The 27,672-nt window shown below is 45.7% G+C and overlaps 1 protein-coding gene and 2 long non-coding RNA genes across 3 annotated transcripts in view; 2 read left to right on the plus strand and 1 right to left on the minus strand.

Moving 5' to 3' along the window:
- The window catches only part of LOC119374569 (uncharacterized), a 29,317-nt gene extending 27,544 nt beyond the window's left edge, over positions 1-1,773 (plus strand). The window contains exons 2-3 of the long non-coding RNA XR_007414449.1: positions 809-930; positions 1,657-1,773. This is a non-coding gene — a long non-coding RNA (uncharacterized LOC119374569). The remainder of the gene's footprint in view (positions 1-808; positions 931-1,656) is intronic.
- Positions 1,774-2,845: 1,072 nt separating this feature from the next.
- Positions 2,846-6,395, plus strand: LOC125756370 (uncharacterized). Its single transcript, XR_007414450.1, has 2 exons — positions 2,846-3,014; positions 5,900-6,395. It is a non-coding gene; the product is annotated as an uncharacterized LOC125756370 (long non-coding RNA).
- An 8,868-nt stretch (positions 6,396-15,263) lies between these two features.
- On the minus strand, positions 15,264-22,413 carry LOC119374571 (thioredoxin domain-containing protein 9-like). The gene is made up of 2 exons (XM_037644732.2): positions 22,161-22,413; positions 15,264-16,193 (listed from the first exon to the last, which is right to left on the minus strand). Exons 1-2 carry the CDS (start codon positions 22,386-22,388, stop codon positions 15,906-15,908), a joined length of 516 nt encoding a protein of 171 aa, XP_037500660.2. The 5' UTR covers positions 22,389-22,413; the 3' UTR covers positions 15,264-15,905.
- Positions 22,414-27,672: the final 5,259 nt, after the last annotated feature.

The following is a 27,672-nucleotide window of genomic DNA, read 5'->3' on the forward strand; positions in this document are numbered from 1 at the left end:
CATCGCAGTGTGGCGAGAGTGAGGCTCCGCAAGAAGGGGAGGGCTGCGCAACACCTTCTAGACTAGAGGGTGTTGGGCTGCGCCGGGCCGAGAGCGGCGAGGGTGGCGCTTGACGAGTTAACCAATGAGAGGCGCGCGAGGAAGGGGTAGAGTGAGGCCTTGCGGAACGATTGAAACAACGAGAAGGGCGTCAAGAGGAGCGAGAGTGAGGCTCAGCGGAGGAATCCAGCCGTTTTGCGAGGAATAAGTCAGTGAGTGTCTCGGTGGACTATAAAGGAGGGCGTGAGCGTCAGCGAGAGCTGATGCGGGAAAGGGCATGTCGTCGCCGAGCCAACCGCGATGTTCGCGCAATAGAGGCCGAAGCTAAGCGCCAACGAAGGGAAGACTTGAAAAACGTAGAAATACGATAGCCTGATGAAGAAGGAGCATCAGCTTCGCTATTTCGACATTGTTCGCTAAGTGGAACTGGCTGGATTTTTTTTTCTCGCATATGCGTAGAACACAAAATGAGTTTATGCTTAATCTTTGTTTGTTGTTTTAATCTTGGTTTGAATTTGTGTGCGCTGCAGTGTCTACACTGCTAATTAGGCACTACGTGATCATATTGCATTACAAAGTGTTCCCACAAGGTGTCATATGCTAAAACGTCCACGCACATTCGTTTCCATTCTCGTTTCCGTAGTTAAAAGTGTCGTACTGTTCAAGTAATGTGGAGCCTGTGGTATCGAATCATGTTCTTGTTCAGGCAAAGTGCGCGCGTTAAGCTTCGAACGTTATACGTAACACGTCGTTCGTCCGGCCCTTGCAGAGCTTTAAATCCATCCAGACCCATTTTGGCGACAAGAGGACCATCATTGCCATAGGACTGTACGATTACAGCGAAGGAGACGCGTGGAAGACGTACAAGAAAGTCATCCAGGAGGTGGTCAAGTAAGTAAGCCGCGACACATCACGCCGGGCTGCTACTGATACTGCATGTGTCATTGAAGGATGTGATACAGACAGCTACAGGCACGGAATTGTGCCTGTGGCACAGTTCCAGAAAACGCTTATCACTCTTATAACTGTAAGAGTTTGCAAGTGCGATGGTTGGGAAGTGATTATCGGGTCCTCCTCCTCTTTTTTTTGCGCTAATGTAGAGCTTGGTAAGCTTAGTCTAATGTCGTGCGAACAATATCATGACGCCACGGAACAGAGCAACAGTTCCTCTCCTGTGGCAGCAACAGAACTTAGTTGGGGAACTTGAGACTTTTACGTGCCGAAACCATGATATAGTTACAAGACACACTGATTTGTGGGCGACAACGCAAAGGCACCGGTTAAGGGTGCGATGTATGTGCGGAGAGGAGGGGGACTACCTCCAACTTTTCCACGGGAGGGAGGGGCGTTGAACGTTTAACCCACCTTTTCCTGCTAACAATTAATAAAAGCATCTTCAGAACTGTGTGGCGCTACAGTATGGCATTCCGAGCTGTCGTAACCTTAAGCCTCCATTTCAACACTAGTCCAGCTACACAGCTTCGCTGAGTAAGAAGAGGCAGGGCGAAAACAGGACCAGCAGCTTTGGCCTTCACTGGCCCTTGTGCCATTAACAGGACCAGGATGACATGTCATCAAACACGACCAGCAGAATGATCGTGATACATGTCTTTGCAGCACTTACAAAGCCGACACCGTCATCGCCATTACCTCGGCAACTCCAATGAAGAGCGAGGCCGACTGTTACGCCGCACCTCCGACTGCCCTCTTCTCTGCGGATCCGAGGTTCATTGGCATGGCAAGTCGTCAACACCGTAGCGTGGCCTCCGCATTTGGCTCCGGCAAGGAGTAGCAGTAGTAGTTCATTGTGGAAATGACGCTTAATTCTGCAGCCCAATAGGGAGCACGGCGCAGCGTCAGGGGAAGGGGATAGCAGAGGAAGAGAAGGATAAACAGCCGGGGTCTCGTCCATTCGTGGGGGAGGCCGATGACAGGGAGTAGCAGTAGTGCCGATTCGCCCTCTCGCTGCTGCTGAAGGTCCGAAAATGGCCTCCGAGATCGATGTGCCATGTTGACTGTTGCAGTATAAGAGGCCAAAGATAACACTTAAGGCCTCTGGCAAGTTATAGCTTCTGATTTTATTACTGAGGTACGCTGAAATAGGTGTCCAAAGTTCATCGGCCTAGTAAGTCCTGGACACCCGAGAAATACCCGAGGTGGCAGTGCCTATTTGCCAAATTGTTACTTCTGAGGGTCTGAACATCGCTGGCCTTCGAGAACATGGCCGGCCTGCGGCCATGTTGGCCATTTTTCGGAGGCCAAAAATGTCAACACCTATTGCATATGGCAACTGCTGATGTTATTGCTGAGGTATACCCGCCGCGGTGCTCCTGTGGTTATGGAATTCGAATGCTGACTCGAAGGTCGCGAGATCGAAACTGGGCCGCGGCGGCCGCATTACGATGGCGGCGAAATGCTAGAGTCCTGTGTGCTTAGATTTAGGTGCAGGGTAAGGAACCTCAGGCGGTCGAAATTCCCGGAGTCCTCCAACAAGGCGTCCCTCGTAACTATATCGTGGCTTTTGCACATAAAGCATACCTGTGCATGCATTAGGACGAAACCTAAAGATGTTTCTATTAGTATACGCTCCATAAAATTTGTGCGTACTGTGCCTGTTTCATCATGATTTTCACGCTAACCTTTACTGAATTTCTTCATGAGCGTGCTTGTCGCTGTTGATGCGTCGGCTGTAGTCAGTATTGTTTACTCTCATACTTACGCATGCGGTCCCGCTTGAGGCTTGCAACCTCATGGTCTGATACGGACACGCGTTATCGGCACTTTCTTTTTCGCTTGCGCAGATGAACCAGTCTGAGTTGGTGGCGCCGGGGCATCCGTACCAGAACTCCAAGACGGTGGTGGGCCTCTCACTCGAGATGGGCACGCTGCTCTACGTCCTGCGTGAAGACGCCCAGGACGAGCATAAAATCCTATACGCCGCGTGCTCCGACGCTGGCTTGACCAACCAGGACGGGGTAAGACGAATCACCGTTGCGACGTAAAGCACAAACATAGATGAAAAAAAGAGCACTATACTGACTACAACTTTAGAAGTCCGTGGTATTTCCTCCTCAAAGGCGAATGCACACAAACCTGTACCAATGGACGCGCACTCCAGAATGACGTCATGAGCCGGACTGCCGGGGACCCAGAACATTGCCGAGAACATGAGCGAGCGTATACTTAGATTTAGGTGCACGTTAAAGAATCTAATGTGTCCGAAATTTGCGGAGACCACCAGTACGGCGTCCCTCATAATCATATCATGGTTTTGGGGCGTTCAACAATTAAGTAGTCCTGCTCTTGAGCCGGGCGTTGGAGTCACAGGCCATCCGGCTCATGACGTCAGTCTATAGCCGTAAGACGGAACAGCCTAGCAGGCGATGGCCTCAGCTGAGCACGCTTTGTGTGCATGTTTTTACCCTCGCCCTGTTTACAACTTGGCTGCGCCATGTGGCGCTGAATCACACAAAAGTCGCCGCTCGCGCACGCTAAGATTTTGGCGGCTGTACGTAAGAACAATCTAACTGATAGAAATCGGATGGATTATCATCTTGTTATAACCGCTGCATTGCCTTCATTCGTCACTCCAGTTACACTTGCGTGTGAACCAGGACATATTACTAATATGTGTGAACCAGGACATATCGGAGCTGAGACTGATACCAATATATTTGTAAGCACTTCCAGAGGAGATGGCGGCACCATTAATAGAATATTCACGGACGGTGTAGGACGGCCTGCGGTGAAAAGATAGATGATAGATTACCATCTTGTTATAACCGCTGTATTGGCTTCACTCGTCGGTCCAGTTATTTTCAAGAAAGCATGGATGAAGAAACTGACGTGTTTCTGCCTATCTTTCAGGTTTGCCAGCAGGGTAAATACGTGCAGGTCAGCCGTGACGGCAACCTCGTTGCAGTCGCCGGATACGCGTCGACGCAATCCAAGAAAAGCGTCTTCTTGGCAGAGACGCCCTCGACGTTCCGCGACAAGGTAAGGTTGAGCAGGAGATATCTACAGCGGTGTCACCACTGAGGGATGGTTTTTGCTGTGTAAGATGGCTTATTGCGAGGTAGATGAATTAATCAGATGAATAGAAATGAATCAAGACGACAATTGTGAAAAAAAGTGATTATTAAATGATAACGAAAGTCATTTCTTTGCAGGTTTACAAACGGGCAAAGGAAGGGAGGGAATCAATGTTTCGTGCATCGGCCGAAACTGTTATTCTTTCGAGTGGTTGTTTTCAAATGTCGTCATGAAATGTTATAAACTTTAACATATGCAGTAGGATGTACCTTGGTACAAGAAACGTATGACTGGGACCTTCTGTTATAGTATAAAATCAAAATAGAACCAATGCACACAATGATGAAGCATTTGCAAGTGCACTAAAACAAGTGAAGATTGCGTTAGATATTAACAGAAACAACGGCGTGATCGCACATACCGAAAGATTGCGTAAGATAAAGCGCATGCCAAGTAAAAGAACATTGAATTTAATCGTGAATGGTCAAATAGATGTAGTGTACCTAAAATTAGCGTCAATGAAATTTTACGAAGATGTAGAACAAGAAAGCATAATTCCTTTACCATATCGTTGGCTTTTGTTCTTGAAAAATGATATATGCCTCAATGAAAATTTATATTCCTGTAGGCATTAGTAAGTCAGCTGGTACAGCTTACTATGTACGTAGTGCGTGAGAAGTGGGTGGATTTTTTATGCCTGTTTATATATAGCGGATAGATCCAACAATTCCGTTGGAAGCCAGAAAATTCCATTGAGCCCGTTACCGTGGATAAAACACCCGAAAGGCGATACACAGTGAGGACACAATCAAAGTACACATGCCAGAGAACCCATTTGGAACTATCTTAGATGCCACACCCAGAAAAGGAAACACTGAGGACGCATCACAAAACACAGGTGCCAGAAAAACACTTTTCTCCCCCAACTTGCATCTAACGCTTACTAGAGGAAGCACAGTAAAGACGCAACACAAGGTTCACGTAAAAAACAAAGAGAAAAGGAAACTATGCCTGTGTGGATAGTTTCTGCGCTCTCATGGTCACCACGCACAACACTTGCGCACATGCAGGCCGACTCACGGTGCTACGCATATTCTCTCATTTTCTCTCTTTATTTTCCAGAATAAAACGAAAACATTACATTCTGGATGGTCTCCTGGGCTAAAAGCTGGATAGTTCCCATTCATAGATATCTAGATATCATAGATATCTTGGATAATTCCCATTCATAGAGGCTGTGCTCAAAGTTTTCTTTTTTTGCCCTGTCGTCGTCTCATGTAGCGCGTTGGCGTCACGCGGGTCCCACGTTTGATACACATAAGCCAAACAGGCTGCACATTTGGAACGCCAGCGCTTGCTTGCCCGTGAACGCCAACGGCGCCGAAGGGCTAATTCGTCTGTGCGAGCCTGCGCAACGCCAGCGTCGGTAGTTAGCCACAACTCTATGTAAGAAAGGAGCGGGGGCGAAATTCCAGCTGCGGGAACTAGTCGCACCGCGCTAGGAGCAGCATACAGTAGAAAAACAGCAGGAAGGAGACACTATAGAACAGAGGATAATCGCAAAACAAATCAGATAATCGTAAGAAAATAACAGAAAAGGGTATAAAATATCGCATAATTGCACGACAAGAACAGTAAAGAGTGCATAAAAACACTAAAAGAACACAAAAGAGCAGATAAACACACGATAAACACAAAAAAGATACAGGCAAATCAATGCTCCGCGGTTAGTGCAGATTCCACTTGGAGTGGAATTGGTTTTGATTTTTTTTTCTTTGTGCTTCTCTGGTGTGACGATGTTCCTGGAACATTTTTTTTTTTCGCGCAGTTTCAACGATTGACCAACGGCGCAGGATTCAGCCACCGATGTCCTGGCTACTGTACAACGTCCACCTCGGCGACCACACCAGTAATTGCACCACGCCGTTCGCGCTCCTCAAGGAAGTCTGCGACTCGTTCAAGGGCGCTTCTTCTTGCTAGCCACAGCCGGGATATTTTCGCTTGCTTTCGCCGAGACCGCAACGCAGTCCTCCTTGGTACAAGCAAAACTTTGATTTGGGAGAGTTGGTATACATGCTTAGCGGAGGAAACAGCGCAAAATGATGAAGACGAAGGATACACGGTACACTGGACGAACGCCGTATTTACAACTGAAAACATTATTGCAACAACCAGTCGTTTTTACAGTGCTCAACCCCGCGCCTCCTATGCAGTCCTGGACTTCGTCGTGGACTTACAACCGTGGACTTCACCAATAGGTCGCTCTCAACTAGATGGCGACGCCTTCGACGATTGCTGAGCCCGTCGTCAGATATGCATCCGTACGCAATTGATATAGTGGGAAAAAAAAAATCAGATATGCATCTGTACGCAATTGCTAGTTCCTGTCTCTTGATATTTTGACGGAGATAATCCCAGAGAAAAGTGCCAAACCAAAGGCTTCCGCGCTTGATGTACGCGTTTGCACCAAAACATTGTTGTATTAGTTGTCGTGGAAGTATTGTAGTTTATTTCTGCGCTGTTCTCCTGTATTATTTCATTGTAATTCCACTTCTGCTAGGGCTATATTAGCCTGCAGTATTGTGGAATAAATAAAAAAAGCACGAACTGAGTGAAGAATGGCGATCGCGCCCTTAGGTGCGTTGAAAAAAATTTCTATAGTGTGCTGTTTCGCTTCTCACTAAGCAATTTTTTTTAAAAGCTGCTTGACTACTAAAATTAACTTCTCTGTCCTCGTTCTATATATTACACCTTTGTGTCATTGAAACCGCTAGTGTCGAGGCTACGCGCTCTGCCTGCAAGGCGCGTTCCGTGAACGCACTCCCACATGAGTGCTCTCGTCTGCGAGTGATACTCCACTTAATTGCGTCGTTTACATTTGGCAAAGTGCACTTAAACCAAGTGCGACTCTCCGTAAGTGCACTTAAAGGGGCCCTGCAACACTTTTCCGAGTAATCGTCTAATGGCTTCATTACAAGAGCTTATTGCCTCACGAATCTACTGCCGCAAACATTTTTAGAATCCGTCACGTACGAGCGGAGTTCCAGGGATTTTCCGCACGCTTTAAGCGCTTTCTCTCTCCTCTGTTGCCAGTGAGCGTGCTGGAAGGGAGGCGGATGACAAGGGGGCAAGAAGATGCGTCCCTTCGTCAGCCGCGTGTCATGACCTTGAGCACTCATTTTTTTTCTTCGAACGCGTGGCTTACTTTTAGTGTAATCGCGAGTGAGCGCGCGGGCACGTGGCGGCATCCCTCGGCGGCCACGGTAACTATGCAGCTCACGATGCTCAAAGCAGCCAACGGCCGTGGACTTTGGGTATATGGCGCAGTAATTTGGTATACGCCATCATTTACAGAGAGAAGAGGGGGCGATTTCTAGATGATTTTGAGAATGAATGATAAATTCCAGGCCGCGTGCTGCGCTATAATCTTTGGCTCGCGGGTTCTCAGGAGCGTCGACTAACGATCACCAGCGTTCTCTGACCATGCCGAAAAAGTGTTGCAGGGTCCCTTTAACTTGCATAAACTTACATAAAAAACGGCATACTTACATGCCTTATGAGAAGAGTCACGCGGCGAAAAGCCGGCATGAGGTACAAAAAAAAAAAAAAGTCGCCTCAAGGGCGAAGCAATGAATGCGATAGCAGAGAATTGGAATGTCATACGAAGGAGGGCTAGCAGCTCACTCCTCTAGCAAACACGTCCGCTGCAGTGAGCGAAGTGACTTTCGTCCGGTCTATGGCTTCAAGGCAAACTTCACCACGAAAGCACAACGGGTTCAAAGCTATCAGCTATCTGTGGAACCCATGGAAGAAGGAAAAACTAGGAAGGAGCGTCACATGATTTCGCTAACCTCGACAAGCCAACCTCCCCTGAATGCGCCGCTCCCGACCAGTGCGCTATGCCTCCTGAGTAAGATTAGGCCCCAGCAGCAGACGCAGCCAAAGCGAGCCAATCAATAGTGGCGCTTGCCCGTCGAAGCACAGGGACTATTTCTCCCTTAATTATTTGCGTGACGCTCCCTCCTAGTTTTTTCCTTCGTTCGGTAGGTGAACCCCCCTCGAGAGGTAAGTCGGCGATCACAAGAGACCACGCCCTGTACGGAGCCGGAGCCAAAGTACAGAGCCGGAGACGCGCAGCCCCCCTTGGGCAAAAGACTCCCTTTAAAACGCGCCCTTTGGCAGGGTATGACGTCAGAAAAAAGTTGAGCCTTATCATAGGTGATAGGAGCCTCAACTTTTTCGACTGCTTTTCGACATATATTACTGCGAAGCAAACAGATCAGGGGAACTTTTGGCTCGGAATGCATTTATACGCATGGAAGGTCCATTATTGCAAGACGTGACGTCAGAAACAAATATGAAACTTAACATGGCTGATACTAGCAAAACGTACAGTCTTTCCAAATGCTATAGGCTTACCTTTTTTGGGTAAAGTTTAACCTTCAAATAATTTACCAGCGAAGCTCTTCTGTCTTGGCGTAAAGTGTGTGGCCATGCCCAAAAACTATCATCATCATGAACGGGTACGTGCCACGGAATTTGGCCAAATCCCACTACTCACCGCTTCGGCGTGGCCTGCGATAACCCTGAGAACGAGTACAGAGAGAGACAGAAACAAAGAAAGAGAGAAACAGAGACACAAAGAAAAATATAAAGAAAGAAAAGAAAGATATAAAGGACGTTTGACTCCCAACACTGCCAGGAAAGTTTTTTTTAAATTATTTACAATCATCCGTTCTATATGACATAGAGAAGGACGGACAAGCACAGCCTTGTCGTTGATTCGGCATAGAAACGTTTACTCAGTTAAAAGTGCCACAATTTGTGACACTTTTAAAGTGCCCTTATAATTTGTTTGCATCGAAAATACAACACAATAACATGGTTCAGATACACCGACATCCCGCTGGCGCCGGCATTTGTCCAGTGGACAGGATGCTCTGCTTCTGAGCATAAGGACGCATGTTCGAAACCCGGCACCACCGTGAATATTTGTTTTACAGATTTATTTTCTTTTTTTATGTGTGTTTAGTCTTAAGTGACAGAGGGACGGACATTCCTCTGTAACGTAATAATAACACCATAATACTCTATTCTACTTCATCGCAAGTACCTCCAATGTGCGCTAAGTTCTGACGCTCTGCACATCTACGCTGCAAAACGACAGACCGTACCACAATGTTTTTAGCGTAACGAAATGATGCGATGATGAGCTCAGTTCAAGCAAACATTCAATCAATCAAGCAAACCTCCATGCCCCATTGCTTGCGTTTACTGGTCAATGGTGTATTTCAATGGGAGAAATCTGAGGCAAGGGTTCCCCTCATGCGTTGGCTTCACCGCAATGGATGCCCAAAAGCAGTCGAAAAAGTTGAGGCCCTTATCACCCACGATAAGGCTCAACTTTTGTCTGACGTCACAGCTTGAAGGGATGGGCCTACCATGCGCTCCTTCCGCGCTAAAGATTCCCCTGATGCGTTGCTTCACCGTTATAGATGCCCAAAAGCAGTCGAAAAAGTTGAGGCCCTTATCACCCACGATAAGGCTCAACTTTTGTCTGACGTCACAGCTTGAAGGGATGGGCCTACCATGCGCTCCTTCCGCGCCAAAGATTCCCCTGATGCGTTGCTTCACCGTTATAGATGGCCAAAACCAGTCGAAAAAGTTGGGGCCCTTATCACCCACGATAAGGCTCAACTTTTGTCTGACGTCACACCTTGCAGGGCTCCCCTGATGCGTTCACATTACCGCTATAGATGGCCAAAAGCAGTCGAAAAAGTTGAGGCCCTTATCACCCACGATAAGACTCAACTTTTGTCTGACGTCACAGCTTGAAGCGATGGACCTACCATTCGCTCCTTTCGCGCTAAATGTTCCCCTGATGCGCTATAGATGGCCAAAAGCAGTCGAAAAAGTTGAGGCCCTTATCACCCATGATAAGGCTCAACTTTTGTCTGACGTCACACCTTGCAGGGCTCCCCTGATGCGTTCACATCACCGCTATAGATGGCCAAAAGCAGTCGGAAAAGTTGAGGCCCTTATCACCCACGATAAGGCTCAACTTTTGTCTGACGTCACACCTTGCAGCGATGGGCCTGCTACACGTTCCTTCCGAGCTAATGGCTCCCCTGATGCGTTGGCTTCACCGCAATAGATGTTCAAAAGCAGTCAAAAAAGCTAAAGCCCTTATCACCCACTCGGCTAACCAGGCACGCTAACAGAGCATAGCATAGCCTTCTATACTATAGTGCAGCAAGGGGGTGGGAAAGGGAAGTCGGTAAAAAAAATCTTCACGGGGTGGGATTCGAACCCGCGTACCCTCGATCCGAAAGCGAGCATCCTAACCACTCGGCTAACCAGGCACGCTGTAAGAGCATAGCATAGCCTTCTACATTATAGTGCCGCAAAGAGGTGGGAAAGGGAAGTGAGCGTTAGGTAAAAAAAATCTTCACGGGGTGGGATTCGAACCCGCGTACCCTCGATCCGAAAGCGAGCATCCTAACCACTCGGCTAACCAGGCACGCTGTAAGAGCATAGCATAGCCTTCTACATTATAGTGCCGCAAGGAGGTGGGAAAGGGAAGTGTGCGTGAGTTAAAAAAATCTTCACGAGGTGGGATTCGAACCCGCGCACCCTGGATCCGAAAGCGAGCATCCTAACCACTCGGCTAACCAGGGACGCTGTCAGAGCATAGCATAGCCTTCTACATTATAGTACCGCAAGGAGGTGGGAAAGGGAAGTGAGCGTGAGGTAAAAAAAATGTTCACGAGGTGGGATTCGAACCCGCGCACCCTGGATCCGAAAGCGAGCATCCTAACCTCTCAGCTAACCAGGCACGCTGTCAGAGCATAGCATAGTCTTCTACATTATAGTGCCGCAAGGAGGTGGGAAAGGGAAGTGAGCGTGAGGTAAAAAAATGTTCACGAGGTGGGATTCGAACCCGCGCACCCTGGATCCGAAAGCGAGCATCCTAACCACTCAGCTAACCAGGCACGCTGTCAGAGCATAGCATAGTCTTCTACATTATAGTGCCGCAAGGAGGTGGGAAAGGGAAGTGAGCGTGAGGTAAAAAAATGTTCACGAGGTGGGATTCGAACCCGCGCACCCTGGATCCGAAAGCGAGCATCCTAACCACTCGGCTAACCAGGCACGCTGTCAGAGCATAGCATAGTCTTCTACATTATAGTGCCGCAAGGAGGTGGGAAAGGGAAGTGAGCGTGAGGTAAAAAAATGTTCACGAGGTGGGATTCGAACCCGCGCACCCTGGATCCGAAAGCGAGCATCCTAACCTCTCAGCTAACCAGGCACGCTGTCAGAGCATAGCACTAGCCTTCTACATTATAGTACCGCAAGGAGGTGGGAAAGGGAAGTGAGCGTGAGGTAAAAAAATGTTCACGAGGTGGGATTCGAACCCGCGCACCCTGGATCCGAAAGCGAGCATCCTAACCACTCGGCTAATCAGGCACGCTGTCAGAGCATAGCATAGCCTTCTACATTATAGTGCCGCAAGGAGGTGGGAAAGGGAAGTGTGCGTGAGGTAAAAAAATCTTCACGAGGTGGGATTCGAACCCGCGCACCCTGGATCCGAAAGCGAGCATCCTAACCACTCGGCTAACCAGGTGGGAAAGGGAAGTGAGCGTGAGGAGACATGTAAAAAAAATCTTCACGAGGCGGGATTCGAACCCGCCTCGTGAACATTTCAAAAATCGATAAGTACAATATTTCAAAATAATAATAATTGTTGGGGTTTAACGTACGTCCCAAAATCACGATTTGATTAGAGGATTAGATTGCGCTTAAAGGGGTACTGACACGAATATTTTCAGTTGTTTTATTTTTGCGTCCAATGAAGGGTCAAGCCCTCAAAAGCCTAGAAAAAGTAGTGCTAAGCGCGAGTGGGCTCTGAAAAAGTAATTACAGTACATTTTTAACAGTTAGTTTCGGTTCGCACTTTACCCTGACGTCACAACACGGTATGAGCTTCTCGTCACGTGCTCGCACAATATATAGTGACGTTACCACGGCCGCTCCGCACCGTGGCTATGGTGGCTGTAGGGTGGCCACCCTAGCCACCATACCGTGGCTAGGGTGGCCACCCTACCGCATGCCCTACGGTGACTCCGTTAGTGACGCACAAGCGGCCATTTTGGAAGTTTTGATGACGCACAAGCGGCCATCTTGAAAGTTTCGGTACCTAACGTCATATCTATAGAACTAGAACTAGTTCACTATAGTCATATCACAACTAGCCAGACTGCTGCGTGAAGTTACAGTGAAGTCACCAGAATTTGTACTGTAGCCTGACGTCAAGCTAGTGTCGATGGCAGTAGGTGCGCCAGGGAAAATTGACTTAAAATAAAATATGCAACCGCAATCAATTTTATTAAAATTGCACGAAACTTTCCAAAATAAAGAAATACAAGATTTTGAAAGGCTTATAGACTTACCTTTTTGGTGAAAAATGCAGCTGCAGACACTTTATTAAAATTGCATGAAACTTTCAAAAATAAAAAAATAGAAGATTTCCAGAGGCTATAGGCTTACCTTTTCGGTGAAATATATATAGCATGAATCAATTTTATGATGAATACATGGAGCTTTCAAAAATTAAAAATGCAAAATTTCCAAAGTTATAGGCTTATCTTTTTGGTGAGAAATGTAGCAACAATCAATTTCATTAAAACTGGATGCAACTTTAAAAAATACAACATTTCCGATGTCCTTATTGGCTTACAGTATACAGGGTGTTTCAAGAAATCTGCCCGAAAATCCTCAAAAATAAGGAAAAAGATATTTTCATGCTGCCTCTATGTGCCGCAATCCACGAAGAGGTGGATTGCGACATATATATATAGGCGTTGTAGAAATTGCGTGCTGGACGGACTGAAAGACGAAGAAGAGGAGAAGTGGGTCTGAGGCTGGTGTGCTTGAACTGTTCTTACGTACGCCATGTTGGGACGGTATCGCGCAGTGCGCTAATAAAGGCTGCCAAGGAAATTTCCCACAACAGGCGTTCCTGACACTCTCAGCGTACCTAAAAACATACATCTCCGCATTTTCTCGGATATAACTTGCCCCTGCGCATAACCCGCGCCCCCAACTACAAATCGCAGGATACCTTTCTTGTTTTTTACATCGAGGCTGCCTTTGCGAACTCTGCTCCGGTGTCTTCCGGGCTTCGTTAAAAACACGTCGCGTTACCAGGAGGAAGGAGGAGCCTCGCGAGAGAGGGGAAGGGAAATAGGTCGCCTGATCGACTGTGGAGAGGTGTTATGAAGGGGAAAGTGAATAAAAACATAAACAAAAGAAGCAAACTTCCTTGGTGGGACGGGCTTTTGAACCTGGACCCTTAACGTCTGAAGGCAAGTGTCATGACCACAGGGCAATACACCCACGCCTCCACAACAAGAATTCATGGGAAGCACATGAATAGTCTCCTCTATTCACAGAAAAAACGTTGCCCAGTTTATAGATGACTCAACTGGGCAGACATCGTTTATTAAAGAACAACTGCTAAATCACTGGTAGGTGCCTACTAGCAAGTCTTATTCTATTTCATCAAGAGCTACTCCCTATCTAGGACCTCACAGCCACAAAGGAATTAAAGGTCAAGGACGCAGGATTTTGCCGACATGGTTTTCTTAGCATTTGCTGCATGTACGTCAACAAAAATTCACTGCAGTGCTGTGTGTATTGACAAATAAATATTCTATATAATGGCACCACAAATTTTGAGATGTTCCTTCGCAAAGTGTGCAACAAAATGGCCTTTCGCGTAAGTGTGCAAAAGACTACTACGTTAATTCAGTCCGTGAAACAAGTGTATTTACAGCAACCTCGACGGCGCACGTCCCGAAGCTTGTGCGATTCTCAGCATTTGTTTTTAGTAGCTATCGCTCGAAAACTAATAATCTACAATCTAACAACTTCGATATATGTGTAACACAGTGAAAGATTACAATAATAAATTTCAAGCCTTTGTGTATGCCAGTCACTTTGGAGTAACTGGGCTTAAGAAGTGCAGCTATCCTGTTGAAATTTTTTTCTATGCTCTAAAAATATAAAGCACACCATATAATGTATCAGTCCAAATAAGCATGCACAATAGTGTGTGTGCCATATATCTGACATTAGCCAATACACTTCAATATTACTGTTGTGCCACTTTGTCCTTCATTGTAATCTCCTATAGTTAACTTGTGCCGCCTGTCATACATTGTATCAACATTCTAATAGACAGAAGAAGTGGACAGTGAGTTCTTAGGATGTTGACAAAAAAAAAAAAAACAGGGTTGATCCCTCTATCATAGGAATCGGTATAACACGAAAGTAAAACGTGTCTTCACAGACGCAGTTGAGAGTTTGTTGTGCATTGTTTCTCCCCGAGGGCGAAGGAATGAATGCTATAGCAACAAGTTGTAATGTCACGCGAAGAACGGCAAGCAGCTCGAAACTTCCAACGCGTTGCTGAAGCAGAAAGGGCGCACGGAACGAACATACACAGGATGAGCGCGAACTAACAACTATCACAGCTCGACAGTTAAAGCACGCTGGTCAAATACAGAGGAGGACGCACGAAACGAACGCACAAGTATATACAGGATGAGCGCGAATTGTCACAGTTGTAACTTATTTGTTTCTGAGCAGCGCACTCCTTTCGCAAAAGCGGCCGCTGCGGTGAGCGATACGGTAGACCTTCGAGCTCTCTGTAACTTGAACGCAAACCTGCGGTGAGAGCTTAAGACGTACAAGATAAGCGCGCGCGCTGGAGCGACCACGCCCTGTAGAGACACACGCTCACTTCAACGCGGGGAGCGACGACATTTAAAGCGCGCTCTTCGAGCCCTTCGCGCCATCTCGCTAGTGATAACGAAAACACGCTGATGTACTCTGATCTCTGAGTAGCAACACTGGCAAATGGTGTATATAAATAGCACGCCGTTAGTACGCAGAAGAACGTGCCGTTTGTGGCGGAGTCGTTTCGCGCTGCGCGCTGGGGATCGAGAGGTCGCGAATTCGATTCCAGGTGACGGAACTTTTTCTTCCAGTTTTTTCTTTGCCATATGCTAGTCTTTATATTTACAACGTCATATCCGTGACGGAAATGCGTCAGTGGAGCCGTGGTGGACCCCGGCATAAAACACTTTCGTGTTAAAAAAAAGACAACTCTGCAGCTGCATTGCAACAAACCTCTGAATCTTTCCAGCTGAATAGACGCTGAGTGGCAGAAATATCAAATGGTCTTTATTCGTGGTGATGCAACAATTGGCGAGCATGATTAAAGACTCGCTGTACAACACACATCATAAAAGAGGGTTTGGGGTGGCTCAGAGCAAACAAAACAATTAGATGCCATAAAAATGTGATGAATCATGTGTAGTCAGTTGGCAGAAACTTAATTTACAAGCAATCTGAATTACAATTGTACAATGCACTCTGCATAAACATTGAAAAATAGTATTCCCTCGTTTTGGTAAATAGAAAAGAACAGTAGTGCATCCACTACAAGCGTGATGATACGTTAAACATGTTTAAATGAAACTCACAGCTTCCGAGAAACCTACAGAGTTGCTAACCACATGCGATAATGACAGAAGACTCGACCGAGAGTAAAATAAGACGATGAATTAGATGAATATGTATAAAACTGACCACTGCCCATTAGCAAAACAACTGTTGTTCTAATGCTTGTATAAATAAGCCTAGACTGGATGAAAATCGAGTGGCACTAGCCAGTCATTAAGCAGATCATGACATACAATAGCACCATGAAGCCAAGCCATGTTTCTCTCTCTCTCTGTTTCTCTCACACATCAAGGACAGTCGCAAATGTGTCACTCATCATCGTCGCTGTCGTCTCCGGCCTGTCCGCGGATGGTCTTCCGCTCGAAATTGAGCATCGGCCTGCGTTCCTTTGCACCCTCCGTGGGGGGGACGCTGAGGTCTCCAGAGTATCTGATGACGTGGGCTCGCGCAATGCGCCACTCCAACATCTCTGTGCTGAAGTCATCGACGCCGCCGAGGTCGTCGAATCCGACGATGAAGTCCTTCGACTTGAAGTCCTTGAAGAGCACGATGGTGGGGAGCACCCGAATCTTCATGCGGTCACACAGGAATGGAGCCTGCAAATGGAAATGGAACAAAGTCGGCAATGGGAACTCATATGAGGTCATGATCAGCATCATGTTTTTTTTTCTTTTTGTTGTTTTGGTCTGTACCCTAATCCTTGCTCATCATGGTGCCATTGACATGAGTGCAGCCATTAAGAAGACTGCCTGCAAGCTTCTTTTGAGTAGGAGAATCCGATGGGCTAATCAGCTGATGCCCAGAGAGAGAGAATAAACGTTTATTTGGAGCAAGCGCGCTAAGTGCCCAAGGTGGGCGGCCTCCTTATTCCAGGTAGTCGCGGGCCTCAATTGGAAATTTTCTCAATTGGGCAAGCGCTGAACCTATCTGAATGAAATTTGTCGTGTTTAACCAAGAGAAAGACAAATTTCAAGAAATTAAATAAAAAAAGTTATTGTTGGACATCATTAGGGTTTCGAAAACAACAACAAAAAAAGCAATGAAGTAACCTTACAAGGCTACAACTGCACCTGGAGCAGATATTGAATTTCAGTCAATTGGGCCAGTTAGTGCATCCAAATTTCCCAAATGCAATGTAAAATGCAACGGGTTTGTTTGTGTTCTACGTTGGTTGTTTCCTCTGATGGTTTGTCTCGCCTTGGTGGGGCTTGCTTCCTTTCGTGTTGTCAATGTTTTGGCTTTGGTGAGTTTGCGCATTTGCCACTCTACAAAAAATTAATGCAAGATTCAGGCGAGGCGATAATCTAAACGTTTTCTGTCACCTTTGGTTGCAAGGCTGCTGAGTCTGCATTGGTGCGTGGCCATGATGTGGTGTTTATGGTGAGGTCTTGGCACTTTCGTTATCGAGCGGCTGTGTCACGAATGTGATCACCTTTGCTGGTTGCAGTTATAAATTTTCACGTTCCTTCAATAAACCTCAGTTGAAAGTTGAGCACCTGTCCTGTGCATCTCTTGTTCGCATCCCTGTTTCTTTAGTGATCCTTTGTTCTGTATGAAGTTTGGTTGCAGCGTTGTCATGCATGTAACCCTCTGCACACAACTTTGCGCTACGATGCGTAAACCGACATGGACTACCTGGTTATGTTATTCACTCACAGCGACCACTTGGGTGGCATGTACATAGACGCGGTTCCACAACTCGCAAGGAGTTGGAAAAAAACAACAAGATTAATTAAGTGTATAAAGGACAATGCACACTTTTCGTGCATTGCTTTGCTACTGCAACTTTAATGCATGTGATCACAGGCTGCTTTTTGGTGCCAGGGCAAGATTACGCAGAGAAATTCTCATTTACTGAGTTGCACCAAGTAGGCAGAGCTGTAACACAACTACATTTAATGTGAGTTGGTAATCCTTCATTATGATATAGTCAAACCTCATTAAATGAAGCAAACTGTTGCTGCAATTACCCCTGAATTTCCCAAGGGATACACTTATGTATTTGAATCCTCATTTTAACAAACAAGAATTACGTCAATTGATATGGCGAAATAATTTCGGCTCCGAAGTGAAAAGCTCCACACTTTCACGCTGACTACATCACGTTTTTCTTATTTGTATGTGTCAGTGTCGCCACAGTGATGATGGAAGAACTGATGGAAGGATATTGCGTGACGATGGAGGGACATTGCGTGCAACATTATGGGAGTGGCAAGCAAGATGAGGACACTGAAAACTTGAATGTTTGCAGCATAGTTGTTCGGGACCACTGCATAGGCTCTGGATGCAGTGGACTTATGGCGTCAATTTTTTGGCACTTGTGTGGCGCATCCACCACAGTGATGGACCGCAGGCTATGGCAGGAGGTCTGAAGAAAACTAAGTAATACAGAAATGGACTTCTTTGCTCCAAAGCATCTTGAGCTTTGCAACGGTTTCTGACTGTACTGAGCATTCAGTATTTATGTCCCTTGTACCAACCAGTACAGGCAATAAGGATGGAAGGTGTTTATAATTAGATATAATTCAGCTCCTCCTTCACTTTTGCTATAACGAAGTTTATTCATATGACAGTGAACAAAAAAAAAGATGCCAGGCCTGCATGAAACATGCAGCACAGTCACAGTGGAAGCTGGAAGAGTGGCCTTTCTAGAGCCTGTTGTAAACTCTCTTGGGCACCTAATACAAGTACACTTGCAGGGTATCCACTACGCCATGGAATGACCATAATTTTTGTGGGGTAGGGAAGCACCAACTATGCCATTACAGTCAACATCCAATTTTTCGGACTCCCTACGGACTGCAAAATCGTCCGAAAAAACGAATTCATGCGTTTTTATTCCACTCAAGCGGTCAAATCGCCAGAGCCACGAAATAACTTCTGTGCCTCCCAGTACACTTATCAGGCATTTTGGTGCACGCCCAGGATCTCACAAATACATTCGGTGCCTGCCGCTACATGCCAACCGCCTCTTGCAAATTTGCGTCTCCTACAGTTATCTACAACCAACGCAATAAAATATGGAGCAATGTGCCAAGGGAAAGAATTTTTCTGCTCCACTGTATTTAGATCGGAGCTCCCTCAGTAAAATTGTCGCTGAACAATCAAGCATTTTAAGTAGGGATGTGCTAATAGTGAAATTTCATCTCGAAATGAATTTGAATTGAATATAGTGCCGAATAGTGGCCAAAAATATCGAATATCGAAAAGTACGTATATTTACATGAAACGTGTACCGCCAGTTATAGCAAGACAAAGGAGAAATGAGGGACGCTATGGCTTGGTGGCAGCTTTATTACACGCTTGTTCGGAAGGGTATATTTCTTCTGTTTTTTTGGGGGCACGCAGGCATGTTGATAGAAGAGCCATCACTCCAGTTAGCAGGGGCACTCCTAACCTCCTAACGGCTGAAAGAAGGGGGGTACGGTAGCTAGTTTTTTCCCCCTATGGTGGCGGAATACGGCTTCAATTGTGCTTCATCTATGGTCGCGCAGTTGTGCCTTATCTCCATGGGTACTAGGGGCCCAAAAATCTTCCGGCACCCGTTTACAGCAGCGTTTGAACTACGCGACGGAACGATGGGAGTTTTTGAACGAGTGGTGCGGTGCGGCAGTGACGACTGCACAGCGTGAACAAATTTTCATATGTGAATCCAATCAGCGAGGGTTTGGCGGGCCGAAGTCGGGATGTTTTAACGGCACCTATGGCATACGTGACCGAACTAGACAAGAAAAGTCCGTGCCTTGGTTTCAGAGGCGAAGTTGTGAAGAGCTTGACAGTTTTCTCATGTTTTTTTTTTTAATGTGTGGAAATTACATAATCGCCTTTAAAATAAACATGAGCTCGCTTTTGTACCAAGGTATCGGTGAAAGTTTTAACGAAAGACCTACTGTACCGATGTTAGCGTTAGTTTTAGCCACCCCACCCTAACAAAGTTGCACCGTTGGCCTTTGCGGCGTTTTGGATATTCGTCCTGTCGAATTATTCAAAAATTCGAATACTAGCTATTCGAAAGTCGAATCGAATTATTCAGTTAGCTATTATTCGATTCGAATTCGAAACTCGAATATTCGCACACCCCTAATTTTAAGTAGGACTTTCCAGCTGAAGAGTGTTGTTTCAGACGCTCTACGTGAACATGCTTGTCATGGTGCAGAACCCATCGAAGTTATTTTATTAACAGTGCATTCAAAGGGATCCTGCTTAATCTGAACGCACAGGTAGTGTTAACGCAAGACTACTGTGTTTGCATTAGGAGTACGCAAAGACAGTTTAAGGGGACATTTTCTCGTGCTAGTTGGTATTGCCTGCTAAAGATAGTTTACGGGCACAAAATATATAAGTTCAACTAAGTTAAATCCATAAAGAGGGGGCGTGTGATCCATTTGTGGTCATGCTAGAATTGTGGGCAAATATTGCAAAATTAATCAGTAGTGTATTTAATGTTCTTCCTCTATTTTCTTTAATTCGACCTGCCGGATAATTAAACTACTTATATTGGCAATGTCAGAACCAAATTAATGGAAATCGACTGCACCAGCAAAATGAGAGCTTCTCCTGCCTCAAACTTTTGCGAATCTGGAAGCCACCTTTCACTCTCTCCCATGATGTAGAACTGCAAATCCCAATAGCAGCAGGGAATTCAGCTTCACTATATATACCACAATCACTGTATCACTATCTTCATCAGCTTTTACTATATAGTTGAAGCTGATGTGGCATGATTACCAAGCCTGTCGATGACGACTTTTCTGTGGCTACAACAGGTTCCACAGGCTAGAAAATTGCAGGCCTGTTGTTCAGCATGTTGATGGTGACACTTCCGTGGCCAGAAAACTTTCCATGTAGCATTCATGATAACTAGGCGGTAATTATAATATGGCTTTAAAACACTGTCCCTTTTTCGCACAGTACTCGCAATGTTGTACTACCATAAATAGCATACATTAAATTTTTGACTGACGATTGCAGTGCTACAGACTGATGTCACATTAGTGCAAAAAAGGGTGTATGAAATCACTGCATACTGAGGATCTTATTGGTACCACCCAACCACCTGTGTTGGGTGGTACCACCCAACACAGATGCCCCTTCCAGAACTTGAAGTCCTGCTGCAATAAACTTTATAATAATGGTTGGGGTTTATGTCTCAAAACCACTATACGATGAGATGCCGTAGCAGAGGGCTCCAGTAATTTTGACCGCCTGGGGTTCTTTAACATGCACCTAAATCTAAGCATACAAGCTCTCTAGCATTTAGTCTCCATGAAAAATGCGGCCGCTGCAGCCGAGATTCAATCCCGCGACCTTCGGGTCAGCGGTCTGCAACAAAACCCCCCCATAATTCTTTACGTATGGGCAGTACATACCCTAAAAACAATCTTGGCAAAGCAGCAGAGCTGACAAGTGTATAGCTTTCTCGTTAGTACCCTTGAAACAGCATTTAAGCAGATGATGAGTACACCTGGCAGTTGTTGCCGTGACATAGGTCCACGCAAGGCCACCTCCAGCATGTTTCAATACCCTCTTATCTCTGCAGCCAAGCTGAGGAGGAACAGCGCATTTGAGGCAACACCGTGTCACGCGGTGCTTCAGCAAACAATCGCACCAGCTTTTTTTTCTGAGATCTGGAATCAGAAATGGTCTTTTTTGTAAGCTTTCCAGGTTGCTTTCACTCATAATCCAAACATAAAGCTTTCTTTAAAGGCACCTTGGTACCTGAAACACTACCTGAAACCACGCTTGTTATGCAGTCAGTTGGTCTTTAAATTTTCTTTGAAGTACAGTCCCATTTATGGACACAAGAATTCAATCTTTTCCCATCTTGGAAGAAACTCTAGGCCTGTGCGGAACACGCAGCATAAGCTGGGGGAGTAGCCTTTCTAGAGCATGCTGTAAACTCTCTCGGGGCGACTACTACAACTACGGTTGTACACCACAAATTATCACAATTTTGCGAAGTAGGAAATTACCCACCACAGTCAACTGCCGATTTTTGAAGCGAGGTACCTGCTAAACATCTGTGAGGCATTATGTGTATTTTGTTGATGCTGTGGCGGATGACGAAGAATTATGGCGGAGCCCTTTGTAAGGGGTGGGAAGCTTTAAACCACCCACTCGTTATGCAATTCGTACTGTGAGACACCTGGTGTTATTTTAATCTTCTACCACGCTATACATATTACATTGGTTAACGTGATTCCTTGCCCGGCATGGCGCCTGCATAGGTTCTTTTTCGCGAAGGAGTTTCAAGCACCGGTGTGGCCGTGGCAGAATACTTGATTGCCACAAAGGGGGCCTAGCTTTGATTCTCGCTCGATCCTGGATCTTTTTTTCTCATTGTGGGTGATAGCGGTTACGAAACCTGGTGGTGGCGGCCGCGGCGGACAACTATGCCAGCGAAATCAGCTTTTGTTGTGATCTCATAACAGCTTCCGTGGTAAAAGACGTGCGCAGGCAAGTCAGGAAGTGAGCGTATTACAATACGTCTCCGCATAGCCACTCATTTTGGGACTTTCTCTGAAACCACATGGACATTTCGGAGGAATGCCAAATTTACATACCCTGTCAACGCTGATTTTGCAGAAGCGTGTCTCCAGGTGTTTCTGGGCGAGGATTGCCAGGTGCTTGTCGACGATCTTGCAGCGGAAGGTGCTCTCGCGGAAGAAGTGGACCACCACGTCTTCGCTGCCCTTGCACGCCTCGAAGAACTCAGGCTCGGACGTCAGCTCCGTGTACTCGCCGTGACCCTTCTCGAGCCACTCGCGCTTCTTCTTCTGATACTTTTTCATGGCATCCAGGCGCTTTTGACGCAGACCTGCAGCGCATAGGTGTGAACCACTTTCATAACTGCTTCTTAAAACGCTTTAACCTTGGTCTAGAATGGAAAATGTATAAAATGCTGATATAATAAGAACTAACAGTACAATACCAATGAAGACCTCCCCTCGCCCTCAAGAAAGAACAAGATGACTTCCTTCGCAATAAACAGCACAGGAAACTGCATGCCTCGTCTCGTTTATTGCACTGTTTATTGTGATGAATTCTTACTAGGCCAGCTAACCACACTTCTAACACTTCCTTATCATTCTCGCATCAACCATTTCTGTGCCTACCTCTTAAGATTAAAAACTCACCACCTCGTGCAGCTTTACATTTTCATTCTAAGATGTTACAAAGAGTTGTCAAGAAAATGCATAAGGCAAGCATAAGGCAAGCCTGCATGATTTTCAGGTGAGACATATTTAGGAGTGTTTGAATTGTTCACTGAAACTTAATATTGACAAAAAAACTCAGAAATATATTCCTGTTAAAAAAATTAAATAAATCCTAACTGCAATATTTCAGACAACTATCCATAGAGTAAACTGCTTTGCCTAAACTGAATAAACAAACCGTGAGGCTATCTAAAGTGAACACACACTCACTAAATGATTTCCCCAATTAGAGTGAAACCTCGATTATATGTCCCCGATCTTGCGACGACCCACATTTTACGATGAATCAGTTTGGTCCTGGCAAAACCCCTAGAGAAATAATGTATTTTTTTCCTCAGTTAAAGGACTAAATTTTACACCGACCCCGCATGGTACGACGACTCTCCGATACCATCCGAGAAAAAAAAATCACCTTTTTTACACAAATCTAATGCCGGCAAAACATTCGCGGGTGCAAAATAAAAGTGCATGTGCCCCTAGGTTGACGATTAGGAAGACATAGAGTGAGACAGGCACAGTATGCCTTCTTACACTGGAAAACTTATTCTCCTTGTAGTCCACTTGCTTCTGTGGTTCAGTTTTCCTGGCCTTAAAGGGGTGGTCTCACCAAATTTTGAGACTATAAAAAGCCTGCTGTAGGCTTCTTCTGTATGCAAGGACACTCAGCACGAAGTGTTGGACACAGCAAACAGAATATATTTTATTTCACTTCCAGAGTATCACTAAATGCTCATTCTTGCGATCGAGACCAATCGCTAGTGCGACTGACACTGTCGTCACTGTGTAGAAAGCGTAACGAAAGTTTTAGTGACGTCAGATCACATTACAGTGATGTGCAATGAGTCGTGACCCACAGCTCCGCTACACCGGGCAAGCCAAGAGAGCATCGGCTGCGAACTACACTAATTTTTTCTGAGCTTGTTGCCGAAGTAGCGAAACTTGCTCGCATTTTGCAAAGTGCTTCACAACGTCACGCGAACCTGTGAAGGCGACATTAGAGAAGTTTAGTTTGTTCACACACTTCTTTGCTTTAGCGTACCGGGTTGCTGTAGCCATAAACATGAGAGGCCGAATAGGTATGGCCATCAGGTGGTGCTAAGATGACCCAGGCAAGCACAGAATTGCTGTTGCAGAAATCTAATATATATTCTACTTTTCTACTGGTGTAAATTCTCGGCAGTGGCGTAGTTCTGAATGCGTTGCCTTTTAAAACATTTTTTTCACCACAGTCACTCAGCGAAAACTAAGAAATGCACCTATAATTGTGGTTGCACGAAGCATCACAAGATGTTGATACCATCGTCCGGTAACCTGGTACTCCGGAAATATCTGCATATACCGGAATACCATACACGCTAATATTCCCTATTAGAGAACTTTAGGGAGTGTTGAAGGTATTAGGACAGTAGCTTGCATGTGTGCGCGAGAGCAGATGATGCAGCACTGTGTACGTCACAGCTTTGTGGGCAGTGACGTTATTTTCCAACTCAGTGTCTAGAAACCGAAACTGAAAGTCGTTCACATCAATAAGGAGATATTAAATTATTTCGCACGAATACATGAACCTTGGAGCATGTATCATGCTTCCCAGAACAATAAGAAACCTTTGCAACAAAGAATGCGCATGCGACAAATTTGATGACACCACCCCTTTAAGACTGCTTCCGGATACGCCTCGATTGCGTGCATATCCAGGGCTGTTACCAAGACAAGCTCTATCTAAACTTGGCGCAACGGACACGAGATACAAATGAAGAATACATGAGGACGGGCGCCGGTGAACATTGTTAACAATGCTGAAGCCCGATGTAGTAGAAATCACGTTCAGTAACACTGATAGTTGGGCAAGTTGGTATGGGTTCATGATTAAACTCGGCGCAACGGACACGAGATACAAATGAAGAATACACGACGCCTGTCCGCGTATAATCCAGTGCCTCTCCTCGTGTATTTGTCGTTTGTATCTCATGTCCGTTGCGCTGAGTTTAATCATGAACCCATACCAACTTGCCCAACTATCAGTGTTACTGAAGCTCTATCTACACAGAGTAGCATCAGCGAGTCAGCAAGCGCATCTTCGAGACCTGGATATTTTCGTATTTTTGGCCCGTGGAAACTTTTCCTGGTCGATATACACCTGAAGATCTCCTCCCTTTGTTTGCTGTACTCGGTCACAGGCCCCAAGCATGCAAGAAGGACGCGACGCAGCTGTCTTCACCATGCAAAATAACTTTCCCACGACATGAGTGTTCATAATAACAGGGGCACGTCACCAGCTGTACTTCACAAAGGAACAAATATGACGCACAGCTCAGTCACACACGAAAGCGTCCTATGCGAGCTTAATACACTTTAGCGAGCTCGCAACAATATGTGCTCAATCACCAGCGATGACACTGTATCTGACTTCTTTAACGGGAGGCTGTTGCCAATGCTGTTTTGGTTTTATTTTTACGTGCAGGTAATTTTTGGACTCAATTGATCGGAAAGAAGATGCACATTGGATTCGATTTTTTTATAGTTGAGAGTAAAGATCCGCTCACACCTCCTCAAATTAAATGCTTAGCTGTTGTTTTCAAAAATAATGTAATCTACCTTCCCTAGAGAAGAGCAGGGTCGTGCTGTGGGCTTATTCAGTTGGTCTGTACCCGTTTTTTGGGTGGGACTGAGAGTTACTGCTTATATTCTTCGTTTTTGACTATACAAAGCCCGGATTATACAACAGTCTTGCGTGGTCCCCTTAAGGTCATATAAGTGGGGTTCCACTGTATTGTGAAGCTAGCCATGCAACATCTACTTGCTTAGAAAGTACTGCCTCTCTGTAGCAAATGATAGCAAGAATCATTCCAGACAGTCCTGGCTTGCACCTGGATATTTAAGTGTCGTTCTACCAGTCGACGTCATTATTCCTTACATGCTGAGGGCACCAAATAATTCACAGTTCTGTATTGCAATTTCTCAGCTGAAACAATAATAATAGGAAATGTAAAGTACTTACACAACCCCAGGTACCATACATGAATTATTTTGCATAAAGTCATGAGCGTGCTCCAAGGCGAAAAGTGCAAAGATGACAGACTGAGAAGGACAAAGAAGAGAGATAAAGGTGAAAAAAAGGAGGCGGGGGGGGGGGTGTACATGCCACATAGCAATGAACACAAGGGAACAGATTGGTAGGCACTTTCGCAAGCTTTTTTTTTAGACTCAATGATATGACATCAAGGAAAGCATTGGGGGCGTGTTATCTACAGCTTTTTATTGAAGTGCAGGAATTACAAGGATATAAGCCAAGCAAAGCCACAATCTTTGGCGCACCATGGCCTTGCCACACTATGGTGTGCTTCAATCATGTGATAGTTTCGAAATGTAAAATCCTCAAACTCAGCTTAAAGATTTCAGGTCAACAATGACTCATTAGCCACAAGTTCTAGTCCATCAGCAAAAGCAAGGCTTGAGGATTGAGGTAACATTAGGCATATCTACCATTTATACGGGCAGGCTGCCGTTGTGGCTCCGTAGTTACTGTGCTTGGCTGCTGACCCGAAAAAACGTGGGTTCGAGCCACGGCAGTTGCATTTCGATTGAGGTGAAGTGATAGAGCGGTGTACTCTGCGACATCGGTGCATGTCAAAGGGCCCCTAAACTACCCAGAGGTCGAAATTTCTGTGGCGTTGCAGTTGTGCACGGGTTGAACGAACAAGTGGGCACAAGAAATTTTCGAAATGGTGCCGTAATAGCGGAGATACACACGTTTCATGATCAAAATGCGGTCCTTGCTCATTTCACTTTTTCCTTTGCTACGCTCTGTTTGTTGCCTATCTCTCCTCCTGGTCGAGTGTTCCTCGTTGTGCGAGGAGGATAAGCAGGGAGCATGCGTACCTGCAGGCAGACGAACATTTTTTTTCTGCTGCTGACATAACCAGATTCTCCTGGTGACGTCATGACCAATGCTGGGGATAACGCAAGGGACAGAGAGGAGCACATCATTGTTTTGTTATTTGCAGCATGTAGCCCCTGCCGTGTTTGGCAAAGTTGATTGTGATGGCACTCTTAACTCAATGCAGGTTAAGTGAAACGTTAAAAAATATCGAGGTGGTTTAGGGCGCTTCAAGAACCCCATGTAGTTAAAATTATCTGGAGCCCTCCACTACGGCATCTATAGCCTCAGGCATCAAACCCGATAAACCAACCAACAAGCCAACTTCCATGGAAAGTGCTTGTTAAGTGCAAATGTTTCGCTCTTAGCAACTCTTTCTCAGAGATCGCTGAAACGATGCCACAGTCGGCTACATACCTTCAAGGTCTTCATCCGCCAACTTGTCGATGTTTTCTCAATCTCGGCATCTATCTGTTCTTCAATCACTTTGGATGCCTCCAAGAGATCCTGGCTACAGCAGCTTGAATGTTGGCAGCCATCTGTTGACAGTAAAACAAATATGTTGAATGAGGGCAAGAGTGTTTTTTTTTTTTTTTTTCGTAGAGAACACCTGAAGTTATAACATGGCTTCAAGACATGTCTAGCACCACTCTGACACCTCAGTGCATCTTGAACCGCACGAGTTTGGGACAAGCTATCATTCTTCAGTTCTTCAGTGATGATTGAGTAGAGTAAATGGGCAACGCGGAAAGTGGGCCAAGGATAATGTAAGATGAACGAAATGACACACAAAACAGAACAATAAGTCTGAAAGATAGAAGGCATATAATATAAAAGAGATAAGGTGGCGGTGGCGATATGGCTTATCGTATTATCACGAGCCCGTAACATATTATAGGCTGTATCATATATCACGTAGAGAGGCGCTGATGAAACGCTCGTCAGTTTTCGTAGCGATACCAGCTGAACGCAATCACGAAA

This window comes from Rhipicephalus sanguineus, chromosome 11, assembly GCF_013339695.2.
Source record: "Rhipicephalus sanguineus isolate Rsan-2018 chromosome 11, BIME_Rsan_1.4, whole genome shotgun sequence".
Classification (NCBI taxonomy): domain Eukaryota; kingdom Metazoa; phylum Arthropoda; class Arachnida; order Ixodida; family Ixodidae; genus Rhipicephalus; species Rhipicephalus sanguineus.

Excerpts from the sequence above, each read along its gene's own strand:
- LOC119374571 (XM_037644732.2), bottom strand. The coding sequence starts at position 22,388 with ATGAAAAAGTATCAGAAGAAGAAGCGCGAGTGGCTCGAGAAGGGTCAC. Across the intron at positions 16,194-22,160 it reads GCAAAATCAGCGTTGACAGG|GCTCCATTCCTGTGTGACCG; the intron begins GTATGTAAATTT and ends TTCCATTTGCAG.